This window comes from Lemur catta, chromosome 10, assembly GCF_020740605.2.
Source record: "Lemur catta isolate mLemCat1 chromosome 10, mLemCat1.pri, whole genome shotgun sequence".
NCBI lineage: Eukaryota > Metazoa > Chordata > Mammalia > Primates > Lemuridae > Lemur > Lemur catta.
Genome location: NC_059137.1, coordinates 52,484,294 through 52,508,009, shown reverse-complemented (window position 1 = coordinate 52,508,009; position 23,716 = coordinate 52,484,294). Strand labels below are relative to the sequence as shown.

Genomic DNA, 23,716 nt, shown 5'->3' with positions numbered 1-23,716 from the left:
AATTCCTCGTTTGTACCCCCAAATGTGAGTTTAACTTGATGAAATCATTTGAAAACCCAGAAGAGGAAGAAAAGAAGATTCAGACTCAAGGTGAGGAAAACTAAGAAAAGTCAACAAGAAACTAACAGCCCTTGAGAGGGTCCAGGAGGCCAGTAGTCCCGGTCCCCTGGTCTCAGAAAGACTCGGGGCACTGCGAGGGAGCCAGGAGAGAACTGTGTGGAGCCATGCTGGGAACCTGGCCCCATCTGGATTTTCACATATCCAAAACAGTCCAGTTCCCAAGCCACCCAAATGTGTGAGCTTTCGCTGCATTTCTGCTTCATTACTCTTTGAAACGAAATAAGGACACAGCTGTACCTCAATTTAAATCAGTGATTGCTCTTCACTCTGATTCTCTATGGTGCCTACAGTCTACAGCAGACAACCAAGCTGTTCCACACAGAAAGAATCCTTGCTGCTTTTCTAGGACTGTGCCTACATTGATTAGAAGTTAAGCATTCCGTCAAATAATCACATTGGGGATGGTTGGTGGTTGTGGTTGCCAGTCCTAATCCACCACTCAAATAGACATTTTGACTGATTTCTCAACGGACCGTCTCAAGTGACTGATCTATAACTCGTGTTGGGCTAATCTCTGGGCAATGCACACAGTCTAAATCAGACTGAAATTGTGCTATTCCAGGACTAACATGAAAAAAGGAGGTATCATCAGACCACAAAGCAAGCTATTGGAAGAGTTAGCAGTAAAGTCCAGCTGATCTTACCCCTAGTATCCCTTAATGTTTCCATGCTTATTTGCTTTCCATTAAAATAAGTAATTTCTACAACATAAACAAATCCAAGAATGTTAATGTATTACATCATACAGTTTATTGAATTCAAATGTGGCAATTGTTAAAATCTGACAGATGTTAGTAGGGTGGGATGACCCCCCACATAAAGTTTCCTCCACGCTTACTTTTTTCAAGACTTTGCCCATTCACGCCTTAACATGAGGGCTCTGGTGCCGCAAGAGAAAATAAGACCACAGAATAAGGGCATGGCCCTTTCCGCTTTGAAATACATTTCAGGTAGACTACAGAACAATGTGTGTTATCTGCTGAGCAAGCTGTCTCCCTGGAGAAGAGATAAGGATTATCCCTGCTCAGGGAGGAAGATGAGAATTGCAAGGGAAACCAGAAAGCTGCTCACTGCAGCTCGAGAAGGCAGGAGGCAATAATACTCAGATAATGTCTTAGCAGAAACCATTACAGGCAGAAGGAGCTAGAGGCAGCCCCTCCAAATTTCCCTAGGCCTGACTGTTATGAAAGAATAAGCAGATCGTTCATGTCCCTGAGGTCTAAACGGTCTAAAACTTAACTGAGAGAGAGAGAGAGGGAGAGATTGTAGACCTGAAGGAGTTTCATGGCTGCGATGATGGATGCTAAAAATGAATGTTACATGAATCCCCAGTCAGAAGTCTGGCAGGAATGAAGATATCTCAAAGATGCTAGATTCTACTCAGAAACCGGACAATTTGTTTTATTCTTCCTTCAGAATTTAGGGACAGTCCCTCTAGGTAGGGGGCAATAAAGAACCTTACTATTGGTTCAATTTACCCCAAGTTGACTAAGAAAATTTGAACAGTGTGAGTTCACCTGGGCTAGGAAAATTAAATTTTCTACTTCTGGGCAAAAATATGGCTATTAGAGAATAAATTCAATTATAGAAACATGTATATTGAGAAAAATTTATACCTGCTACAGTAAGTTTTGAAAAATAAATGTAAAAAGGCCACTAACCTTAAGCTGAAGTTGCCCGTTTTGGGGAAGCCTTTCAAATAAATAGTAAATCTTCTCCCTGGGTGAGTCTTCATCTATGGCTGAAAGAACAGCACTAGAAATAATACGAGTTTCACCCATATTCATTGCAATTTCAGCCTTCCTGTGAAAAGGAAAATGCCTGGGTTGATACAAACATAGAAGGTAGTACTTTAGCAGGGACACTTCCATTGCCAACTACAGTTCCCAAACCTTCAACAATGAAGCAATGCTGCTCAGTATCCTAAGTACTGAAGGTGATTAGTCAGACACATGAAATAGGCTCTCCTTCCACTTTACACAATGAGTTAGCAACAGTGAATATGCTATGAGGTGATCAGATATTTCTAATTACTTACATGTATAGAACTTTACAGTTTTATAAGTTATAATTTATTTTATAAAATGATTTTGCTTCCAATATTTCATTTGACACTCACAACAGCAGCTTCACGAAGTAAGTGGGCCAGTTACAATCGTTGAGATTTTACAGACACAAACTTACCTGAAGAGATTCAGTGACTTATCTACAGGTTTCAGTACCCTTTGTCATATAATATTCTGAGTTTGGTGATCTTTATGTCATCTCTGGCCCTCTAAATCACTCTTCCTCTCCCAGGTAATGTTCTGGGCACTGTGTGTTTTCGATTCCTCTTTTCCCAGTGCTTCGGCTGCCCCCTAGCTCCTGGCACCTGTAGCCATGGGCAGGGACAGAGCTGCTGCTGCCTCAACCACGGCCATTGCTGCTGTGTGTTTTGCATGTCCTCTCTGGGCTGCTGCTCTCACAGCCTATATGGCCATTTTCTCTTTTCTCTGCGTTTACCACGTAGTAACCAGTCTTTCAAGTACTTTCGCATATTTTAATTCATTTTTATCCTTGAAACCACCCTATGAAAAGGATATTATTATTATCCCCATTTATGGAGAGGTTAACAAAGAGGAGAGAGGTTAAGTAATATGTTCAAGGTCACACTGCCGGTAAGTGAGTGGCTGAACCGAGTCAATCTGACTCCAGCATTTGCTCTCTTAACCACTAACTATAGTCCTGTGTCTTGTTAACAGAAGGAATGAAAAGGGAGAGACTGAGATACAGGTGGGAAAAAATAGTGGAGCACTTTCTGGGAGGAGGCAAGAGGTGACATACCTAAGGACACATAGGGAAGAGGAAAGGGGTATGTCACTTCTTCTCCACAGGGGAGAAGGAAAGAAGGGAAGAATAGGCAGGGCTTTTGCAGCAGTGTTGAAGGAGATTTGGTGATCTTGTAGATGAAGCCATTTCAGGGAGTTTAGTCACAAGAACATGGTCTACGGAGTGAGCAGAGTTGAGTGAGTGCCTGGTGTCAGCTATTTTGCCTCTCTCGTCTCAATTTTTCTCAGTGAGGATAATAATACCTACTTCCCATAATTTTGGTGAGGATTTAGTAAAATAATATATGTGACAGAATCTAATCTAGTATCTGTCACATAATAAACACCTAATAAATGTCAGTTTTCAGCCCTATCCCTCCCTCTTAAAGTGAGATAATCAGAAAAGAGATGCTATAATACTGTGATAGTCTTCATATTTTCCTATTTATAAATCAAGGTCACACCAATCCAACATTCCAGCTGGGGAATAGAAAATAGAAATTTCCAGTGAATACTTTCAATCAAACTGATGTCCATGATGAAACCTTCCAAAAACCATCATCAGTATTTCCCATAACGCATTGTAAGTACCTTACCAGTGGCCCATAGGGAACAGCGGGAGAGGTGGCAGATAGAGAAGGGATTGTTTGAGGCCCTCTTTTCTGCAGAGTGGAGGAGACTTCGGGAGTTTATGTGCTTTCGGGAAGTCGTTCACTTCCTGATAAAAACCTAGACTGTCTACAAGATGCCTCTCACTGCTGCACCATTGAATAAAGGGGTAAAGTCGTCAAGGAGGTACCAAGAACCAAATGCTTTTCTAATGCTAGCAATAGAGAAGTGTTGGTCTCTTGAAGCTTTGTAGTTGTGTAGACTCTGTACAGTTCTGTACAGCTGCCAGTGGTAAAAGAAAAGGCTGGATCTATAGAAATATAATTGATGAAGACTCTGTACCCTATGGCTGAACTCTGAGCGGCTGCAGAGAAAGAGACTGAAAAAGTTTACAATCAATAACTGTAGCTCAGAAGTCTAGAAAGTGATCATTTTGACTTGAGGTGGCAGAGGGTGTTGATCTGTATGGAACATAGTAGAGGACTGGTGTATGAAAAGTACCAAGATAATGAAAGAAATGAGTTGATATACCTCCCTCAGTCATTCTTAGTTAAAAGTTTGACCAAATCCATTGTAAGGACTGTCTGCAGTTAATATCATTATACTTTAGTTGCATCCATGTGTGTGTATATGCAGGAATGTTTATGTGTATATGTAGGAATGTTTATGTGTATATGCATGTGTTTAAATATTTAGTAGACTATTAATTCTATATTGGATGTTGTCATTTTTTACAAATAATGAGAACTTTAAGAAGAAAATCAAGTAATTAATGGGCTGATTGTTAAGGAGAGGTTATATTAACATTTACACTAAAGGTTCCAAGTGCCTGAGTGGAAGGGGCAAGTTGTGATAGACGGAAACTACCGAAGACTTGCTTCCTTGGGAGACACACACTACACTTACACTTAGTATTCCAGACTTAATAGAATTTTATAGAAAAATAAAAGGGACTCTTTCCAGGTAGCTTACTTGGTCAGCATTGGTTTCTCATCATTAACTGGGGTGACTTCTACTGAAATGGTTTTAAGTATCTTATGTTTCCCATCTGACAACTGGATTGTAAAGTCATCAGCAAGGCTCTCCGAGTCATCATGCACATATGTCAACCTCATTCCTGGAAAAAGGGAAAAAAAGAGAGAAAGTAAATCTGTATGATTGAACCAACTCAACACATATCACAGATAATGTTTTAATTTTCAAGGCATTGGTATTAGCAAGAGCTCATTAACCAGTACAGTAGGATAAAATCAAACTTGTTTTATGAAGTAAAACAGTGCCTTCTTAGTCCACTAAAGATTTCTTTATTTAATAATTTTGCATTTGATAAGGGTCTTATTTAAAATCAGTGAAGAAAGGGTATATTATTTAATAAACTGTATAAGAACAAAGGTGTCAGAGTGTTTAAATGAAACTGAGAAAATTAATTACTTAGGGAAAATTATAAAGTTAGATCTCTACCTTGAGCCAATCACCAAAATAAATTTTAAATAGATCAAAACTTAAATATAAAAACCGTAACTTTTAAAAAACCTATATAATATTTGTATGGTGATACAAGAGACCCAGAATAGCCAAAACAATCTTGAAAAAGAATAAAATTGGAGACCTTAGATTTCCCATTTTCAAAACTTACTACAAAGCTACAGAAATACTAAGAGATGTACACCAAGAATTTTATAAAACATGTTTATTGACATGTAACTATTAATACCAAGAAATGGAAAACTATTTAGATATTTAAAAATAGAATACAGTTGTATAAAATTACAGCAGAGTAAGTATATATAATGAAACACTATAGTTATCAAAACTAGATTTTCAATTAATATTTTTAAACTAAAAAGATGAATATAATAATTAATGAGAAAAAACAGATTACAGAATATGGTAGTGGTTTTATAAGTTCTATATATTTGTGTGCAGGCATATTTATGAGAATACACCAAAGTTTTGTTAAATGTAGCCATAAATAAATCAAAAATATAGTAGAAGAAGTTGTTGCATAGGGGAGCATGTTTTTGGCTCTTGGCAGTGGAGCAAAATTCCTGAAGACGATTTATTCCTCACAAATCCTTGGATTCTCTACTTTTGCTCTTAAAACACAAATTGGGGGGCAAGATGGCAGACTAGAAGCAGCCGGTGCATGCTGCTCTCCAGGAAAGGATGAAAAGTTGCAGGTGGATGACTATCTACAGATGGGCCTTCTTGGAGAGAGCATTGTGGATCATTGCAGTGGGATAGGGGATGGGGGACATTCAAAGTGAAGGAAAGGGAGATAGGATGATCCACTTAGCAAGATTAGAAGGTACCTGGGGGAGGGAAAGGCAGGAGGAGAAAGACTTGAGGCTCCATGCTCCCCCCAGGGACACGGCAGCCTGAGCTGTGAGGGAACCCCCACCACTACTGCAGAACTCTGGACTGATCAGGGAGCTGCTTGGAGTCTACACAGTGACACCGCACCAGAGAGTGGGCGCAGCAGGAACCTGGTGGCTTCTGTTCCTGGGTTACTGCAACTGACACCATTCTGAGCTCTCAAGTCCAGAGTGCCTGGTCTACATAGGGCTTAGCTTTGCTACAGCTGCCTCTGCATTGCCCCAGTGATGCCAGGAAGGGAGCAAGGAGAATGGACACTCTTGTGCACCCCATAACTGGGAGCTGAGCACCCCTTCCCCTCACTGGGGATTCGAGCAGAACAGGCACCACTGACGCCACCTGAGAAATCCCATGGTGACTGCCTTGGCAGGACCTGGACAAGGGGAGAGCCCCAGCCACCCAGTGGACCAGCCCTGAGGGCCCACCCCATGACTCCCACTCACTACCTGGCGGGAACTGCCACCACACATTAAGCTCTTCCAGGGATCCACTAGCTTTGAGTCACTATCACACTTTGACCCAAGTGGAGGGAACATCCCCAACCCTGACACCCATGACTATTGCCTAAATAGCCTTGCTCAGCTGCTACTGCCAGGAGACATAGGCAGAACAATCTCCCACAATGCCAGCCTATGTATACAGGGACTTGCCCAGCCCCCCACCTGAGTTTCCAATAGCATCCTGGGGAACAACCCGCCATGCCACACAAAGATCATCCAGCACTGGCTTGAATTATGACAATCACAGGGGTATGGGACAACACATAACAGCTGAATTACAGGCTTTCAGCACATCTGCCCCTTTTCTGCTGGGTCAATCTTCTGGAGTAGGTCACAAAAGTGCCATCTAGGGACCTCACCTCACTAAGTAGGAGAGATCCCAGCAAAGGGGAACAGATGCACTGCAAACCTATCTGCCCTGAGCTGAGAGAAGAGGTTTCAAATGAGAAGAAACCAGCAAAAGAATTCTGGTAACATAAAAAAACAAGCACAATATATTTTATCATTTGCAGCACATGGTTATTGATTTGGCAATATCATCATTTACACTCAATTTATTTCTTTGCAACTGATAAAAATTGAGGAATATACAAATTAGCTTTTCAAATTTAAACGTGAGATGACATTATGCAACTATTGCAAAATGAACTTTAGAGCAGAGAGCTAACACTCTAGTTGGGGAAACAAATAACTAAAAGACAGTTGGAAAAATGGTGAACAAGGGCTAAGATGAAGCAAGAGCAGAGAAGAGGGGAGGTTAACAGAAAGCTGCACTCTAGATGCACAGTCGTAGCCAGCCCCTTGAAGGAGGGGGAAGGACCTTCCAGGCTGGGAAAACAAAACACATGAAGAAGGGAGGAGAATGAGAACAGGTGAAAGAAACTTCTAGAACTGCACACATTTCTCAAATTTCTTAAATGTATTTTCATATGTCAAATGTGGGATAAGATCGATGTTTTGAAAAAGAGTAATTACAAAATAATTCAGGCAGCTATGCCAATGTGCCATTTCCCTAAAGAGCAAATTATCTCCTTGGAGAATAATGAGTCATTATTGTATGTAGTTCTATATTTGTTTCAACTGTGGGAATTTTGGCAAACAAATTTCTTAAAATTTAGTTTCATAATTTCAATAGTTTTAAAAGGGGATTTTTTATAATGACATTAAAAGCTTAAGCTAAAATTCCATAAATCACAAATATCATTTTTAACGGTACTTTGAAAGTGAAAGAAAACATGTTATTGCCTTTTTTATTACCTACTGTCTCTAGCTGGGTCTTCATGCCCTACACTAATCCCAGCCCAGAGGTAAATCTTGAGGGACAAATAAATAAAATAGGTGGATGATATTTTTTTACAACCTAGTATCTGTGATTTATTATTATCTTTTATGGGTTAAATTGCTTTTTAAATTAATTTTTTATTTGACAAATAAAAATTGCATATATTTATGGTATATAATATGATATTTTGATATATTTCTACATTGTGGAATGGTTAAATCAAGCTAATTAACATATGCATTACTTCACATACTTATCTTTTTTTGTGGTAAGAGTACTTAAAATCTATGCTTTTAGGAATTTTCAAATATACGATATACTGTTGTTATAATAATAACTATAGTCAGAATGTAAAATAGAGCTCTTGAACTTATTTTTCCTATCTGAAATTTTGTATCCTTTGACCAACATCTCCCCAATCTTCCCACCCCCCAGCCTCTGGTAGCCACTGCTCTATTCTCTGCTTATATGAGTTTGATCTTTTTAGATTCTACATGTAAGTGTGGGTTAAATTATTAAAGCAACAACAATTGAATAGAAGTGGAATATGATATACCAGTCTTGAGAAGCTCCATGGAAAAGTTGTGAACAAGTTCAAACTTCTGTTCAGGGTGGGCTAGCTGCTTACTCTTAGGAAAGTCTTTGCCAAACCCCCCATTGATGAGGAGGCCGTGGTGAGGGTTGTGAGTGATGCTGAACAGCAGGGGGTCCTTGGGAACATCCAGGTCAGCAGCATTGATGATGGAAAGATCCAGCTCCTTCATCTGACCCTCGCATACCTGAACAAGAACAAGTCAGAAAAGTCAGCTGTGCATGAAATAGAACTTGTCTTTCCTTTTTCTTTTTTCTTTTTAGAGACAGGGTCTCACTGTGTTGCCCAGGCTGGAGTGCAGTGGCACAATTACAGCCCACTGCAGCCTGGAACTCCTAAGATCAAGTGATCCTCCTGCCTCAGGCTCCTGAGTAGCTGGGACTATAGGTGCATCCCATCATGCCCAGCTAAGTATTTTATTTTTGTATAGACAGGGTCTCACTGTGTTGCCCAGGCTGATCTCAAACTCCTTGCCTCAGGCAATCCTTCTGCCTCGGTCTCCCAAAGTGCTGGGATTATAGGTGCAAGCCACTGGGCCCGGCTTGAACTTGTCTTTCTTTTGGCAAACTGCTCAAAAGAAATCATTTGAAGATATTCTATTTCAAATTTTCCAAGAGATTTGTATATTATGGGTCCTAAAAAGAAATTTGCTGATTTAACAGGAACATAAAAGAAGAAATAAACCTACTAATCTCCCTCACATTTTTTCTGAAGATTTCAAAGCACTTATATTCATTTCCATGAAGGATAAAGGACATATGGTTTCTAAAATATGTATTGTTCTTAATTCAATAGTCATGGAAAAAAGCAACCAAAATGATACTTGCTTTCAGGAAGTCACGGAAAAGTTCAGTTGTAAAACTGAACCCAGAACATTCACCTTCAGAGACCAATGTATTATTTTAAGCTCTTAGACCTTCTTGCTTCTGGAATTCTTTATGTTTCTAACTGCTTTATAAATGGCACAAGTATCCGTTACACACTGGTCATATTTGGTGTTTTTTATTTTTGTCATGGCAGTAAAAACTTCTGTTTTTTCATTGTAATCAACAACAATTGAAAAGGATGCTTCTGGATGCATAATAATCTATACTTTTATGCTGGGTTCCCAATCCTCACATCTCCAGTTTTCCTGAACTACCCTTCCCACTCCCTCTCATACCCAACTTCAGGTTTAATAATACTTTAAGCACAAAGACAGCTGAATGTTTATAATTTCATGTAGGCTCTAGTCATTTAGAACTTGACAATATGGTGCTTAGCTGTCTTGATCTTTTTTATTCTCATAGTGAGAATAGAGAGAACAAAGAAATATTTCTGTTTCCTATTTTGAAATATAGCAAGATCTAAATAACAAGGGTATATAGATTCTACACGTATTTATTGGGAATCTGCAATGTAACCATGCTACGTGCTCTGGGTAACACAAATATTCTCAAGAATGTAAGTCAGGTGAGACTGTGAAGGCCTGTCATTAATAACTATAATGCAAGGAAGAAAATGTCTAATGCAAGATATTCATAAACAAGAAACACAAAAGGACAGAGGAGACCAGGATGTCTTCATGGCTGAGGGGCAATTAAGACTTTAAGGCTACATATGGCATAGAGTTGTGAAAACACTCTTTTTGACCTCTCTTACCGACTTTGAAGGGAATTCTCCTGCAACCACTTTTTACTGAACTGAACTTGCATAAAGAATCACTCATCATATATGATACTTGGGCTAAAACAATGTTGATTTTCTTTTATCTGGCCCTACTTATAAAAGACTAAAGTGACATCATAGTTTAATTCACAATGATATACTTATGAAATCATCTTTGATGGTAACACTTGCCTTTTTCTCTAAGACCTTAAATAAACTAACTTAAAAATACATTGTATTATCCTTCTTCATAAAACTTGATTAAAATGTGGGATTCTTTTTTGCAGATTGAATTGTTTACTTAGATTATGACAACAGAAATTTTAGGTCAATATACCTAAAATGCAAAAATTTACTAGTAAATCGGTTTGGAATGGATTATAATAACTTAAACTTAAACCACAAAACTTCTTGCAGCACAATTTGATGGCAGCCCAACTATCTACAAAATAAATACATTTTCTCACAAGAAAGCAAAATATGGTCATCTAAAAAAATTATCTGAAGCCTAAAACAGGCTTGCCCACAATACGTGGGGCTCCATGTTGTCACTTTCTAACAGCGTCTGTACGGAATGCACAGGTAAAAACATGATTACTAAGAGAGAGCAAAAGACAACTTCCCAGTGGCCTAATTACCTCAGAAGGCCCAACCCCAGACAGATACAAGACAATGGTTGTATGTATAGAAGGAATCATTTGTAGATTATTTTTTCTCTCTCATAATTACTGAAGGGCTCTCCAGAGAAACCCATGTACCAAAAGAAGAGGAAAGGCAAGAGCTGGCTCTTAAATTTCATGCTGAGCTGACTCTCATGTACCATTGAAATTCAGTAGAAAATTAAAATCAAATAAAGACTTTTGCATGTAGAGTTTGATTATTTTTAATGAAAAATAAGGCAAAATAATGGTTTCAAAATAGCTAATATTTGCTTTGGTCACTATCAGAATAAAGATGACAAGCATAACAACAATGTCAATAACATGAATGGCACCTAGTTATTAAGCGTCTACTCTGTACCTGACTACCTTGATCATCATGGCCACCCCTTAAAGAAGATTTCACAAATATTTTTGCAGGTGAGGAAACAGAAGCACAGAGATAAATAATTTTCCCAAGACCCTACAACTAGTAAAAATCAACACCCAAGTCCCTCTGATTCCAAAGCCTGTGCTCATTCCATTTAATTAGGATTTGTTATATAGGTGTCTGGATTAAATAATCACATATATAAAAATAGAATTGTCCAAAAAGAATTATATATTGATATGAAAAGATTTCTAATATACATAAAGTTGTTTTTAAAAGTAAAGTACAGAATATTTGGTATAATATGATCACTTATTTGTAAGCAAAAACATACAGAAAAATCATACTACACATACATATCATTGCCATGTTTCAAAAATTATTTTTGTGGAGTAAACTACTAAAAACTTTATCATTGGAGAGTGACTAGCTGTAACGGCTGTTAGGGAGAATTTCATATTTCACTTTGTATGTTTTTCAACATTTGATTTTATTTAACCATATACATTTTTCATTATTTTTTAAAAGTCAGCAAGTGCTGAGGAGTGCTTTTGTGGGCCATTTTAAGTCTATGTCTGAATTTTTTTAAAACTAACAAATATTATTACATTATATAAAAACATTTTTTATAAAAGCCATTCTCAAGCTCTGGCTTGGGAGGTGCAAAGACATAGCCAAAATGTTTGTACCCCCATAATATTCTGAAATTAAAAAAAAAAAATTTAAGCTGCATGAAAAGAATGGTCCAAATTATATTTTTTCATTTATCTTTAAAAATAGTTAGCTAATAGAAGAATGGTCGTAATCTGTGAATTGAATCCTCACCATTACAGCATTGGTTAAGAGAGCATGCTGGGTCAGGCGCGGTGGCTCACGCCTGTAATCCTAGCACTCTGGGAGGCCAAAGCGGGCGGATCGTTTGAGCTCAGGAGTTTGAGACCAGCCTGAGCAAGAGCAAGACCCCCGTCTCTACTAAAAAAAATAGAAAGAAATTAGCTGGACAACTAAAAATATATATAGAAAAATTAGCCGGGCATGGTGGCATATGCCTGTAGTCCCAGCTACTCGGGAGGCTGAGGCAGGAGGATCGCTTGAGCCCAGGAGTTTGGGGTTGCTGTGAGCTAGGCGGATGCCACGGCACTCTAGCCTGGGCAATAGATCAAGAGTCTGTCTCAAAAAAAAAAAAGAGAGCATGCTATGGAATCAGGTGGTCTGGGTACACATTCCCTGTGTGTCACTTACTCCCAGGTTCTGTGATCTTGGACTACTTGGTTAACCTCTTTATGCCTCATTTCTTCAGTTATGAATTGGCAATAATAATACCGTAGCCCTAAAAGCCTGTTGTGAGGATTAAATATGAATACATGTAAAGGGGTTAGAACCTACAGTCTAGTAAGTACCCTGTCCTATATATATGCAACTTAGTAATTGCATCTATGAGTTGCTATATGTTAGTAATTATAATCATTACCATCGTCATTATTATTAGATTAATAGTTTGTTTTCAAATGATTGCATTACATGACACTGGATACTGCCTTCCCCATTCCTTACCAATTTAATATGTTAAGTGCAGATGGACCAATGTAAACGGACTAGGTGAAAACAAAAATCAAAAATGATAAGAAAGAAATTGAACATTCTGGTATGGTTCTTACCGTAATATTCTGCACTACAAAGTCAGGAGCTTCATCATTTGTGGGGTTGATTATAACATAAAATGGTATCTCCAAGGAGCGTTGCTTCCCATCTGTGACAAACACCGTGAACTGGTCGGCAGTTGGTTCTATCCTCAGATGTCTGGACTGCACATAGTTAATGTGCAAAGCCTTCATGTCTTTCCACTGAAATGAAGCTAAAGCACACCAAGATGGAACAAGTAAACAAGAACAACATTTTTTCCAAGTTATTGGTCCTCAATCTTTAACCCAATTATAGCCAATTTTTCAGCAAAGCAAATAATGCAGTTGCTCTAAGTATTCACTATCAGGGACTTCAACAACTGCCAACTATCAACATAAAAGCAGACATCCATAGATCATAAGGAAGAATAAAATTTGCATGGAGAACAGAAGAGTGACTGGTATGCATAGGAACTTCATGACCACTTCAGACACTTGGAATAAATGTCAGAGAGACCTTCCCTTGATTAAGGCATTGCTTCTGCATGGGCAGTTCTTGTCATACTGAGATAAAAAAGAGACCACCTCTTTCACATAAAGGCAAAACAAGAGTCAATCATGTGCCTACTTGAAGACGTACATATCAAGCACCTGGTTGGATGGAGTGGAATTAGCTGGACCCACTGTTTTACTATTTTGACATGACCTTAAATCAAAAGAAAAAAAATGCTCTGAGTTGTGCATTGTCACTGGACAAATTGGGTAATCTTTAATGCAATTAATCTTAAATCCAGTCTCTCTCATATTGAAAATGGATGTGCCTCAAAAGCCACTTGGAGAATCATTTATTTTTAAAGTGTTGTCTTGCAAAGATTTTCTTTTTGCTCTCTGTTTTTGTTTTGGTTGTTTTGTTTTTGCCTGAAATACAAGAGCTATTTAAGTATCTGAGACACATTTTGGTTTCAAAATTAATGTCATCTGCTTCAACATTTCAGGCTTTTTCTCTCTGTTACACCCTTAGTATATTTCCTAGTCTTTTCCACCAATATCTATTAAAAATGCTAAAAGGTTGTGAGACTGAGACCTTGTGAGCTCCCACTGGATTCATCCTATCACAGTATAGAGTGTTGCTAAGAGGGCCTCTTAACCCATTATTTATTCAATGTTTACTCTTGTATTTTTATCAGTGAAATTTTCATTTATTTTGAAGTAAATTCGCATGCATGAGGAAAGTTAGAATAAAAATCAAAATGAAAAATAATAAGATTCAAAAGTATCCACTATAATAATAATAATTCCTTGGATGTATATGGTGCTTTGAACATTTTGAAAGTCCTTAGCCAGTTATTAAGCATGATCTGGCCAATCATATTCCTAAACATAGAGAAGTCATTGCTCGTCATGAAACCAAGACTTACCTATACTTATGCCCATATTGCTTTTTTCAAAACCTGCAGAAGGGAGTGTGTTTTCGAGGTAGCCAAACTGGGGAGGAGAAACCAAAACAAATTCCAAGTCATCTGCTGCAGTGTCGGGGTCAGTGGCAGACAAATGGTAAATGGTAAGGGCTGCTGAGAAACCCTCCTCTACAAGGAACACGGTACCTGCATACAAATAATAACCCAATAATGACTTAGCATGAAATCCTCTAACCAGAATAGTCAGAACAAAAGGGAGTGATTGAAATTCCAATTCAGAGAAACCTCCCATATGCAAAAACATTTCCATGGGAGATGCTCATTTTCTTTGGCATAATTCTCTTTAAAGTGAAAATATTCAGGGGTAATGGGTGGAATTTAATTTGACTCATAGAATTATATATATTTTTTTTGTATAAGCAAGTCAGACAATAATGGAAAGACAGCAGAAATACTAACTGCTCCAGTACAGACAGCCCTTTTCGTCAATCTCAAGGAACTCTGATTTCCCTTGTGTCTCTACAGAAGTGACAAACGAAAATAAGAATTGCCAAACTGTTTTAATGATAAGCCACTAAATGTAGTTTATGTACTCTTCAAGATCAGTTGTTACCTCTGTTTGTCAGAGTGTTAATTGCCTGAGAGCTAGTATGAATTGCTCATAATGAACATTTTTTCATGCCTTGGTGCTTAATTATTCTGCTGAGATAATGCTTCCTTTCCAGAACATTGCCTGGGAGATAGTTTGCAAATTACAATAACATTCATACATATGCTTGTATTTTTTTCTGAGAGACAGAACCTATACATAACGCCTGTGAAGAGATGACTTTCTAAAGAGCAAATAAGGTTAAATGTATATAAATGGTCTCTCTGGCATGCTCATTCTATTCTAATAGAAATTATTATGGATAAAATAAATTACTCTCTCTTCAGCAGGCGAATGATATTTTCTCATGTGAAATAAAATCAGAATATTTGAGGATTCCAATGTTTTCCTTGTCCCAAAACACACACACATACACAAACATATTTGTATTCTCTCTCCATATAGGAATATTGAAAATTTTAATTTGTCCTGTAATCTTTTATAGATTTGGGATTTTCCACAAATTTATGTTGAGGCAATTATTGAAGGGCAATTCTGTATGGTGGTTTTTTCTTTTGACTATAAGTAAAAGGTGTTATTTCAGTGAAACACAGGTATGACACTAGGTAAGATAATAGTACTTTAACAGAAAAAAAAATTGTCACCTATCGCAATTGAAGGTGGCTGGTTGTCTACTGGATGTACTGTGATGTTGAGCTCATACACTGGGAAGGACTCATGAAGAGGAACAGATGGATTAGGTCCATTGTAGCAACAGCCATTCACAAAAGGGCCAGCTTCTGCATCCGAAACCACCAATGTAATGGTGTCAAAACAAGGCACCAAGCCAATCTCACCACCTGGAAGACACAAGTATAGCTGACACCTGACTTTTTAAAAATATAGAATACCAAGATGAAAGCTACTCACACCTCTTCTACAAACATTGAAAGACAAGGAAAAGAACTTAAGTGGATAAAACGTACAACCCAATTTTATCACTATGAAATTAAATATAGTCATGAAAATAATGCAAAAATTCTTGCCCATCTGTTGCCTATGGTGAAATCCCTGCCAGCCATCTATCACCATATGGAGGGGTAAAACAGGGCTAACAAGGGCCTGACAGTTCACAAATGAACAAGGGAGTGACACGAAGCTTGACTAGAGATGGTTTCATTCTCTGCTCTTAATCGTGTAGTGTGAGGACCAACCTCAGGGAGAGACAGAAGGCATCCTTGCCCCTTTGGTAATTGTCTCTCCATTTGCATCAACCACCTTAAATGAACACCCATCAACCACATAGCAGTTATGGGAAACAAAGGACGCTGGATAGGTGAAACACAAAGCCAGTCCACGTTTTGTCATTTCTCTCAACACTTTCCTTACTATATATTAGCCAAGATGTTTTAAAAAATAGCAACAGTGCGTGGAAAAGAAGAGGCATTTCTTTTCTTTTTCTTTCTTTTTTTTTTTTACTCTTTAGGTCTTACACCTATGGAATTCAAAATGGCCCCAGTTTAGGCAGTAAGAGGAAGGAAGAAGGAAGAAAATGTCAGGATTAGACAGTTTATCAGCAAACAGGACAATCTGCCCTTGGGTTACTACGTAACGGCACGGAGTAGGAGTGCTTCTGTCCAGGGCACAGAAAAGTTCTGCCATGTGCTCTAGGTCACTCTCATACATCACCTTGAAAACGCCAAGAGGGAAGCAATTTCTGCTTCGAGGTTTTATGAGATGAGGGCACAAAAGCTCAGGGACTCTCTTCACCAGATACTCTGGTCAAATTTGCAGAGCACTGTGCTTGGCATTATTTTCCCTTTTGAGAAAAATGACAAGGGAAATCCAGACCTGATATTATTGAGCAACCAAATCATTAAAGGGTGAGAGAAGTGGGCTTATATGGAAAAGCACAGTTGAAATTCAGAGTTAGAAAGAAACAATCAGCCTTCAACTTTAGGAAGAGTCAAAAATAAGAGGCCTCTCACTTATTCGTATTCATAGAAAACAAATTGGCTTAAAACATTTATTCATCAGTCATTCAGTCAATAAATATTTATTTAATGCCTAGTTTGTGATAATTAAAGTTCTGGGTGCAACAGCAGAGAAAAAGGCAGACATTTTGAAACTATCAAAATACGTTTCAAAAGAATGTCAAATATCAAAAGACCCTCTATGTGTCAGGTGCTGATACAATCTAAGTAGAGAAGGAAAGAGAAGGAAATGAATGTGGTTAGAATAGCACAGATGTATGAGAAACAAATGAAATTACTACTGTTAAACCATTTTTATCCCTTAAAGGGCAATTTCATATACTTCAGCCTGATTATGTACAAGGTGCTGAGGATGAAAGAAGATTAGAGTATCAGCTGACAGTGGCGGAGGGGCAGGGCACAGATGCCAGAGAGAGTCTGAAAAGTCATTTGAGATGGCTTTGCTTGCTTTGTGCTGTACATTGAGGGATCAGTAAAAGTTTGTCAGGCAGCGAAGACCCAAAATTGAGAGGCAGGAGAGAGAACTTATAGGGAGAGGCAGTTGGGGAGAGGAATAGAAAAATCATTCCAGGAAGAGAAGACAATTTTTTTAAAAAGGTAAACTTAGCACATTTAGTAACTATTCTCTGTAATGGAAGCACAGGATATATTTACAGAAATAGTTGTAAAAGTAGGCTGAACATAAAGCCACTAAAAAGGCTACAACATGGGTAGAAAAATTCTTTACCTTGACATGGAATACAGTCTAAGGACATGACTCCTATCTATAAATGTTAATCACAGTGTTATTTAAAGGAAAAATTTTGAATGACTTCATGTTTAATGCTGGAAGAACAGCACTTTTAATAATGTGCTTTTTAATAATGCACTTTTATATAATAAAATATTCATTTACTAAAACATTTATAACTTTATAATATTTACCATTTTAGTAAATATTTTAGGTGATATCTAAATAATAAAAGTAATCTGCAAAACTGCACGTACAGCATGATTGCAACTATTTTAAAAATTATGATTAGAATAAAGAAGATAAAATACTATAACATTAACATGTTAACAATGACTATCTTTGAGAGGTATAATAAGGTGACTTTTCAAAACTTCATTATACTTTTCAACTCTTTCTAAGTTTTCTGCAATGAGTATGTATTTACAATTGTAGAAAGCAAATAAAGTAATGCCGATAAAATTATTCTCCGGTGGCCTTTATAATCAACACGTAGAAGCAAGAGCGGCACTGAAACTTCACATCCTACCATGCTGCGGTTCTTTGCACTGATCCTTGCACAGTGCTAAATTGCTCAATTACCAATTGAGTAATTGGGCGAATATTACAAGAAAACATAACATTCAAATACCAAAACATCCTTTGAAGCCAGTATTTTTTCTCATTTAGTAACATACCCCCAAACCATCTATTTGAAATAATTTGCTGCAATGTCCTACTAAGCTTTATAAAAAAATTAGTTAATAGTCCCTTACATGGCCATCACACTAGAGGAGAATTAGAAATTTGTGCACCTGTTGTTTAGCACATGGAACAAGGCACTGGATGAGAAGACAGATTCATCTCACCCCTAAGTTGCCTGTGCTGCATGAGCCTGCCAAAGATGTTAAAATCATGCAATAAACGACAGTCATTGGTCTTTGGATCCCTTTCCTGCCGTCTATTTCAGATCTATTGGGGAAATCAAAAAAAGTACCTAGCTGTGAACTCCTGAGAGACATCAAACACATGGACTATGCATCCCAGGATGGGGAAATAACCAGTGAAACCTTTCCTAAGGCTAAACACAAGTAAGAAGATAATGAGACACAATTCAAAGAAAAAAGATGTCTGGGGAAATGATTACAATATCCCTTATTAACTAACTGGCTATAAAACAACTGATTTCCCAATAAATCATTGTTTTTCAAAGTATATATGAAAAAATATCATTTCAAAGTGTTTTCTCCTACTTCCAGATTAATCCTTAGCTATCTCCATCTCTCCTCCTTGAGTTTCCTTCTCACCTCACTTCTTGAATTCTATTTCCTGTATCACTCACCTGGCCTTCCATATGCAATCATACTTCCTGCATGGCATTTGCAGCTTAAAGTGGGATACAGAAGAGTAAACAGGAAATTGTACGAGAGCATGGAAAAAGCCAGCAAGAGGAAATATATGGCATTATTACTGAGGGTATCTCCCCTCAGACCTAGGAGATGTGATGGTGTGCAATGAGTCACACTGTCATCTCTGCATGTGAATGGGTTTTGTCTGCCCATTTAAGTTGAAAGTCCTGCATAGCAGGGTCTGGTTTATATTTCTTTGCACCCCACAGTGTCTAGTGCTATACCTTATAGATATCATATACTGAATTAATACTTTTTTAGTTAAACACCTCATATGAGGAACAAAGGCCACCTGAGTAACAACATAATGCAATGCCAAAAATGTAAGCACAGTGCTCATAAACAAGCATTTTCTGTGCATGTAATCTATGTTCACAATGTTGTGTGCTGTGGGCAAGTCATACAAAGGATTAAGGTATCATCTTTGCTTTTCAGGAACTCAAAAAACATACCAGTTACTTCTCAGGAGCTAGATGATAATCAGTAAAATTTTAAAATTAATAATAAATTACCTTAGGGAGCTTATTATAGGCATTTCTATTGTGATTAATGGATCCATAAACTGTGATAATCAAGTAAGTCTTCTTTAAACAGACCAAAAAGGAGATGAGGAGGATCACAGGGTTAATATTAATAAAATACAAAGCCTGTGCGGTCATGTCAGGAACAGAGCAGCAAGTAACACCTGCCCTCTCTACATTCTTTGAAATTCATTATAATAACGAGATCAGAAATACTTCTGTATATGGAGATCATGCTTAGAAAAACAGGATACAGGCTGCTGTTGCTTCTTTTTTCAGTGGAAGCAAATATGAAGACTGATTATGGGAACCCACAAAAAGGAGTGGAGTGAAGACATTGCTTGCATTCCCTGCCTGGTCACAATGCTGCCACTTACCTGTGTGTCTGTATGTCACAACCCCTGAGATAACGTCTCCCTGAGAGAACTGATCCACTGGGACTCCAGCTTTCCTCACCACCCCATGCTGAGGTTTTTGAACAATCATAAACGTCAGTTTCGAGTCATCACTGTCCACATCAGTAGCAAAAATGTATTCAGAGCTGATGACCACCTCTCCGGCCTCCGAGCAATGCATTACGGGGATGAGGCCAGCCTTTAGGACTGGTGGCTCATCATTTACAGGGAATACCTAGGCAAGGGGAAAAAAATGCATGTTTTCAAGAAAAAGAAAGAAATGACAAATTGCCCAACTGCTAACCCATAGCTCATAGTCAGAATGACAGGCATTTTCGATCTTCCAGACACATGAAACAATAGTCGTGGAATCTGGCCAAGTAGTCTGTGTTTTTTAACTTTTTTCATATGCATCATCTTGTAAGGAATGCCCCATGGAACAGACATTTTAGGTGGAAATGGGAAAATATGGTTATGGTTGGAGACTCAACAGTCTCATTTGTTCCTAGACAGACAAAATATAAACATAAAGCATTCTTCACCAAAGCTCCTATCCTCATTTGTTAAATTCACACATATTCCAGAAGAAGTCTGGCCCTTGTGGTCTGATGCATTTACATTACTGCTTCAAAGTTATTTTTCTTTCAGCTAACTTGGTGATTACAAAGCTTTCCTCCACCCTCAACTTCCTGCCACCCAGGAAGTTTCTCTGGACTTACAATAAGCAGCAGCTGCATTTCAAACAGTTTGAGTTAAATTTGAAACTCCAGAACTATTCAATCAATGCCTGGTTTCAACTTGACAAAATGTTTTTCTCTCATTCTCAGGAAAATAAAGCTCCCAGTAGAAAGGAACGAAAGGCAGCATGGGATCACAGTGGCTCTCTGGATTTAAAAAGGTTGTGTAGAAATTTGAAGCATGTCTTCTAAATGCGAATGAAGGACGGACCTTCTCTGAGTTCCCAGCCACAGCTTGGTGTGTGCTACCGAGTTTGTCAAGTCTCGCCTGCGAATCCTCTCACACCTGCCTTTCCTTCCCCAAGGCTTCAGCCCAAGCGATCTTTTTAAAACGTGAATTTTAAGTCACTGTCCTGCAGAAACCTTCAGTGGCTTCCCATTGCTTCTCCTAGGATTTCTCTGGCCTCACCTGTGCTATAGGGCTGCTATCTGCAGCCTGTTAGGGACTGGCCGCAGAGCTCCGCTGAGCTCCCTCCCACCCACTGTGTATCCGTGGAAAATTTGTCTTTCATGAAACTTAGGAAACGGGGATGGGGTGTGCAGCAGGAGGTGGGGTGCAAGCTAGAGAAGCTTCATCTGTATTCACAGCTGCTCCCCATCGCTTGCCTCACTGCCTAGAGTACCGCATCACCACCCCAGGCCCACCTCGGGTCAGACCAGCTGTGTGGTCAGACCCTCATAGGAGCAGAACCCCACTGCAGACTGGGCATGGAGGGATCCAGGTTGCCCGTTCTCCATGAGAATCCAATGCCTGATGATCTGAGGTGGAGCCGAGGCCTCGACACCCTCTCCCCTACACCCATCAGTGGAAAACACTGTCTTCCAAGGAACAGGTCCCTGGGGTCAAAAAGGTTGGGGACCAGTGCTAGAAACAGAGACCTTATGTGTTTTGTTGGCATATAGAGGGCACTTAAATATTTGTTGAATAAATGAAACTATGTATATGTATAATGTAACTATGTGTATATACCCTGCTATTTAAACAGACTAACAGCTCCACAACAACTGTATGTGAAATTATGTTGACACTTTAAGGGGTAGAGGAACAGGTGATGGAAAAGGTTAAAAGTATACAATATCCTCTATTTTTCTATTGGCTTATTAGGAAAAAGTATCTTTGCTCAAGTCCTCTGAGTGAATTCATTAAAGATCCTCTCTATTTATGTCCTTGACTCTAAGGAATCTCATCAAGTAAATTCAATGATAACCATCTTGCAGAAGTTTGCAAAAGAGCCTCAGCTTTCAAATAAAGTCCAAAGGCAATAGAATTAAGAACATTCATTCCTTTGAGGGAAAAAAAATCACAAACACTTGTCCAAAACTTGGCTGTGCCTCTGTTTGGCTTTTAAAGATCATCGTCTTTTGCTTAAAAAGTTAACAATAGACAGATTTTTTCCCCAAAATGCTTTGAGTATTGTCAATAATAATAAGATGGTCATGGATGGAAAATAGAGGTGGGGTTTTTCCCCTGAAATTTGCTATACAGAAAAAAGGTAACTCAGAAAAGCTTTCTCTGTATGTAAAAGTCTGCCAATAAAGAAAATTTTCCTTTTTGAAGCTGAAATAATATATTGCTCTTCACCCAGACCTCAAAGGCTGTTAAGCGGACTAAGTAGGAAAATGAAAGAAAGAGGCTTCGTGTCAAGCCTGGCACAGAGAGGCACCCAGGAACCGCTGGCAAGTGTGATCACCATAGTCACCTGGTAACGCAGAGGGTGGCGGTGATAAGGGGGAAAGAACACTGACCCAGATGACAAAGAGTGGAGATGCCAGCCCCGTCTACACTGTCAAGGTGATGACTTTAGGCAAGTCGTCGAACCTTCTTGGACTTCAGTGTCCTTATCTATCAAACAGGGAAAATTCCTTCCCCATCTGCTTTTTAAAACAATAGATGCATATGAACATTCTTGATTAGTCACTAACTATAAAATATATTACAGAAGCATTATTATTACCACTAATAATAATTTTGTGTCACAAAGATCTGACAAAATTCAAGCAGAAAGAGAAAGAATTTAGTATGATGAGAATAATTAGTGGCTGTTCAGGGGACATGATGAGTTTTCTGCAGACCTTCTTTGGTCACTATAAATAGCATCTGCAAATCCTCTGAGCTATGCTTGTGAACTTGGGTAACCCAACAAAGAAACTCAGGGGTTCCCATAAGTCCTTTGGGCATGTACTCAACATTTATGTGCAGACTTTATTTATCAAAAGGAAGAAAAATTATCTCAAAGAGACCTCATACCAGAGCTATATACTACAGGAATTTACCAAGGGACACCACATACACGGGCACGCAGCTTCTTCCATAAACGGAAAACCCTGGTGATGCGAGCTTAACCTGCCCAGCTGCTAAATAAATATTTCTGAGCATTACAGTTCAAAAATATTAGAAATGAGTTATACAAGGAAGCAATTACTTTTTCAATTAAGTATCTGGGTTTCAGATCAGAGTCATTCTATCTTTAAAGGCATTGGAGACAGAATAGTGTGGCCATTTCACCAATGTAACTTTGTTCCCTGTTGCCTGGCCTGAGACATACAAGGATGTAAGCAGGCATCCAAATTTTGAATTGTGTTTCAAGTTCTATCAGGGAACCTGAGAGGTTTCCAACCAGATGCTCTATTTCTGTGACTGCTGTGGTTTGAATGTGTCTCCCAAAAAGCAAGCATCGGAAACTTCATCCTCAGTGCAACAGTGTTGGGAGGAGGAGCCTAATGGGAGGGTTTCAGGTTATGAGGGCTCCACTTGCATGAGTGGATTAATGCCCATTATAAAATGGCTTGAGGATGCCAGTTCAACCTCTTGCTCTCTCTTTGTTCTTCCGCCATAGGATGACACAGCAAGAAAACCCTCACCAGATGAAGCCACTCAATCTTAGACTTCCCAGACTTCAAAACGTGAGCCAAAAAAATTTCTGGAGGCCAGGCGCAGTGGCTCACGCCTGTAATCCTAGCACTCTGGGAGGCCGAGGCGGGTGGATCGCTCAAGGTCAGGAGTTCGAGACCAGCCTGAGCGAGACCCCATCTCTACTAAAAATAGAAATAAATTATCTGGACAACTAAAAAAATATATAGAAAAAATTAGCCGGGCATGGTGGCGCATGCCTGTAGTCCCAGCTACTTGGGAGGCTGAGGCAGGAGGATCACTTAAGCCCAGGAGTTTGAGGTTGCTGTGAGCTAGGCTGACACCACGGCACTCACTCTAGCCCGGGCAACAAAGTGAGACTCTGTCTCAAAAAAAAAAAAAAAAAAAAAAAAAAAATTCTGTTCATTATGAATTACCTAGTCTGTGGGTCTGCGTTATAGCAGCATAAAACGGACTAACACAATGACCCAGGGAGGAAACTTTCTACC

The 23,716-nt window shown here is 38.7% G+C and overlaps 1 protein-coding gene across 1 annotated transcript in view; it reads right to left on the bottom strand.

The window, feature by feature from the left end:
• FREM1 (FRAS1 related extracellular matrix 1) overlaps nucleotides 1-23,716 on the bottom strand; it is a 138,770-nt gene that overhangs the window by 54,093 nt on the left and 60,961 nt on the right. Inside the window, exons 16-22 of the mRNA XM_045562571.1 lie at nucleotides 19,602-19,854; nucleotides 15,257-15,451; nucleotides 14,003-14,188; nucleotides 12,621-12,817; nucleotides 8,251-8,473; nucleotides 4,509-4,653; nucleotides 1,782-1,923 (exon numbers count right to left, since the gene is read on the bottom strand). Coding sequence (XP_045418527.1) covers nucleotides 1,782-1,923; nucleotides 4,509-4,653; nucleotides 8,251-8,473; nucleotides 12,621-12,817; nucleotides 14,003-14,188; nucleotides 15,257-15,451; nucleotides 19,602-19,854 — 1,341 coding nt within the window. The remainder of the gene's footprint in view (nucleotides 1-1,781; nucleotides 1,924-4,508; nucleotides 4,654-8,250; nucleotides 8,474-12,620; nucleotides 12,818-14,002; nucleotides 14,189-15,256; nucleotides 15,452-19,601; nucleotides 19,855-23,716) is intronic.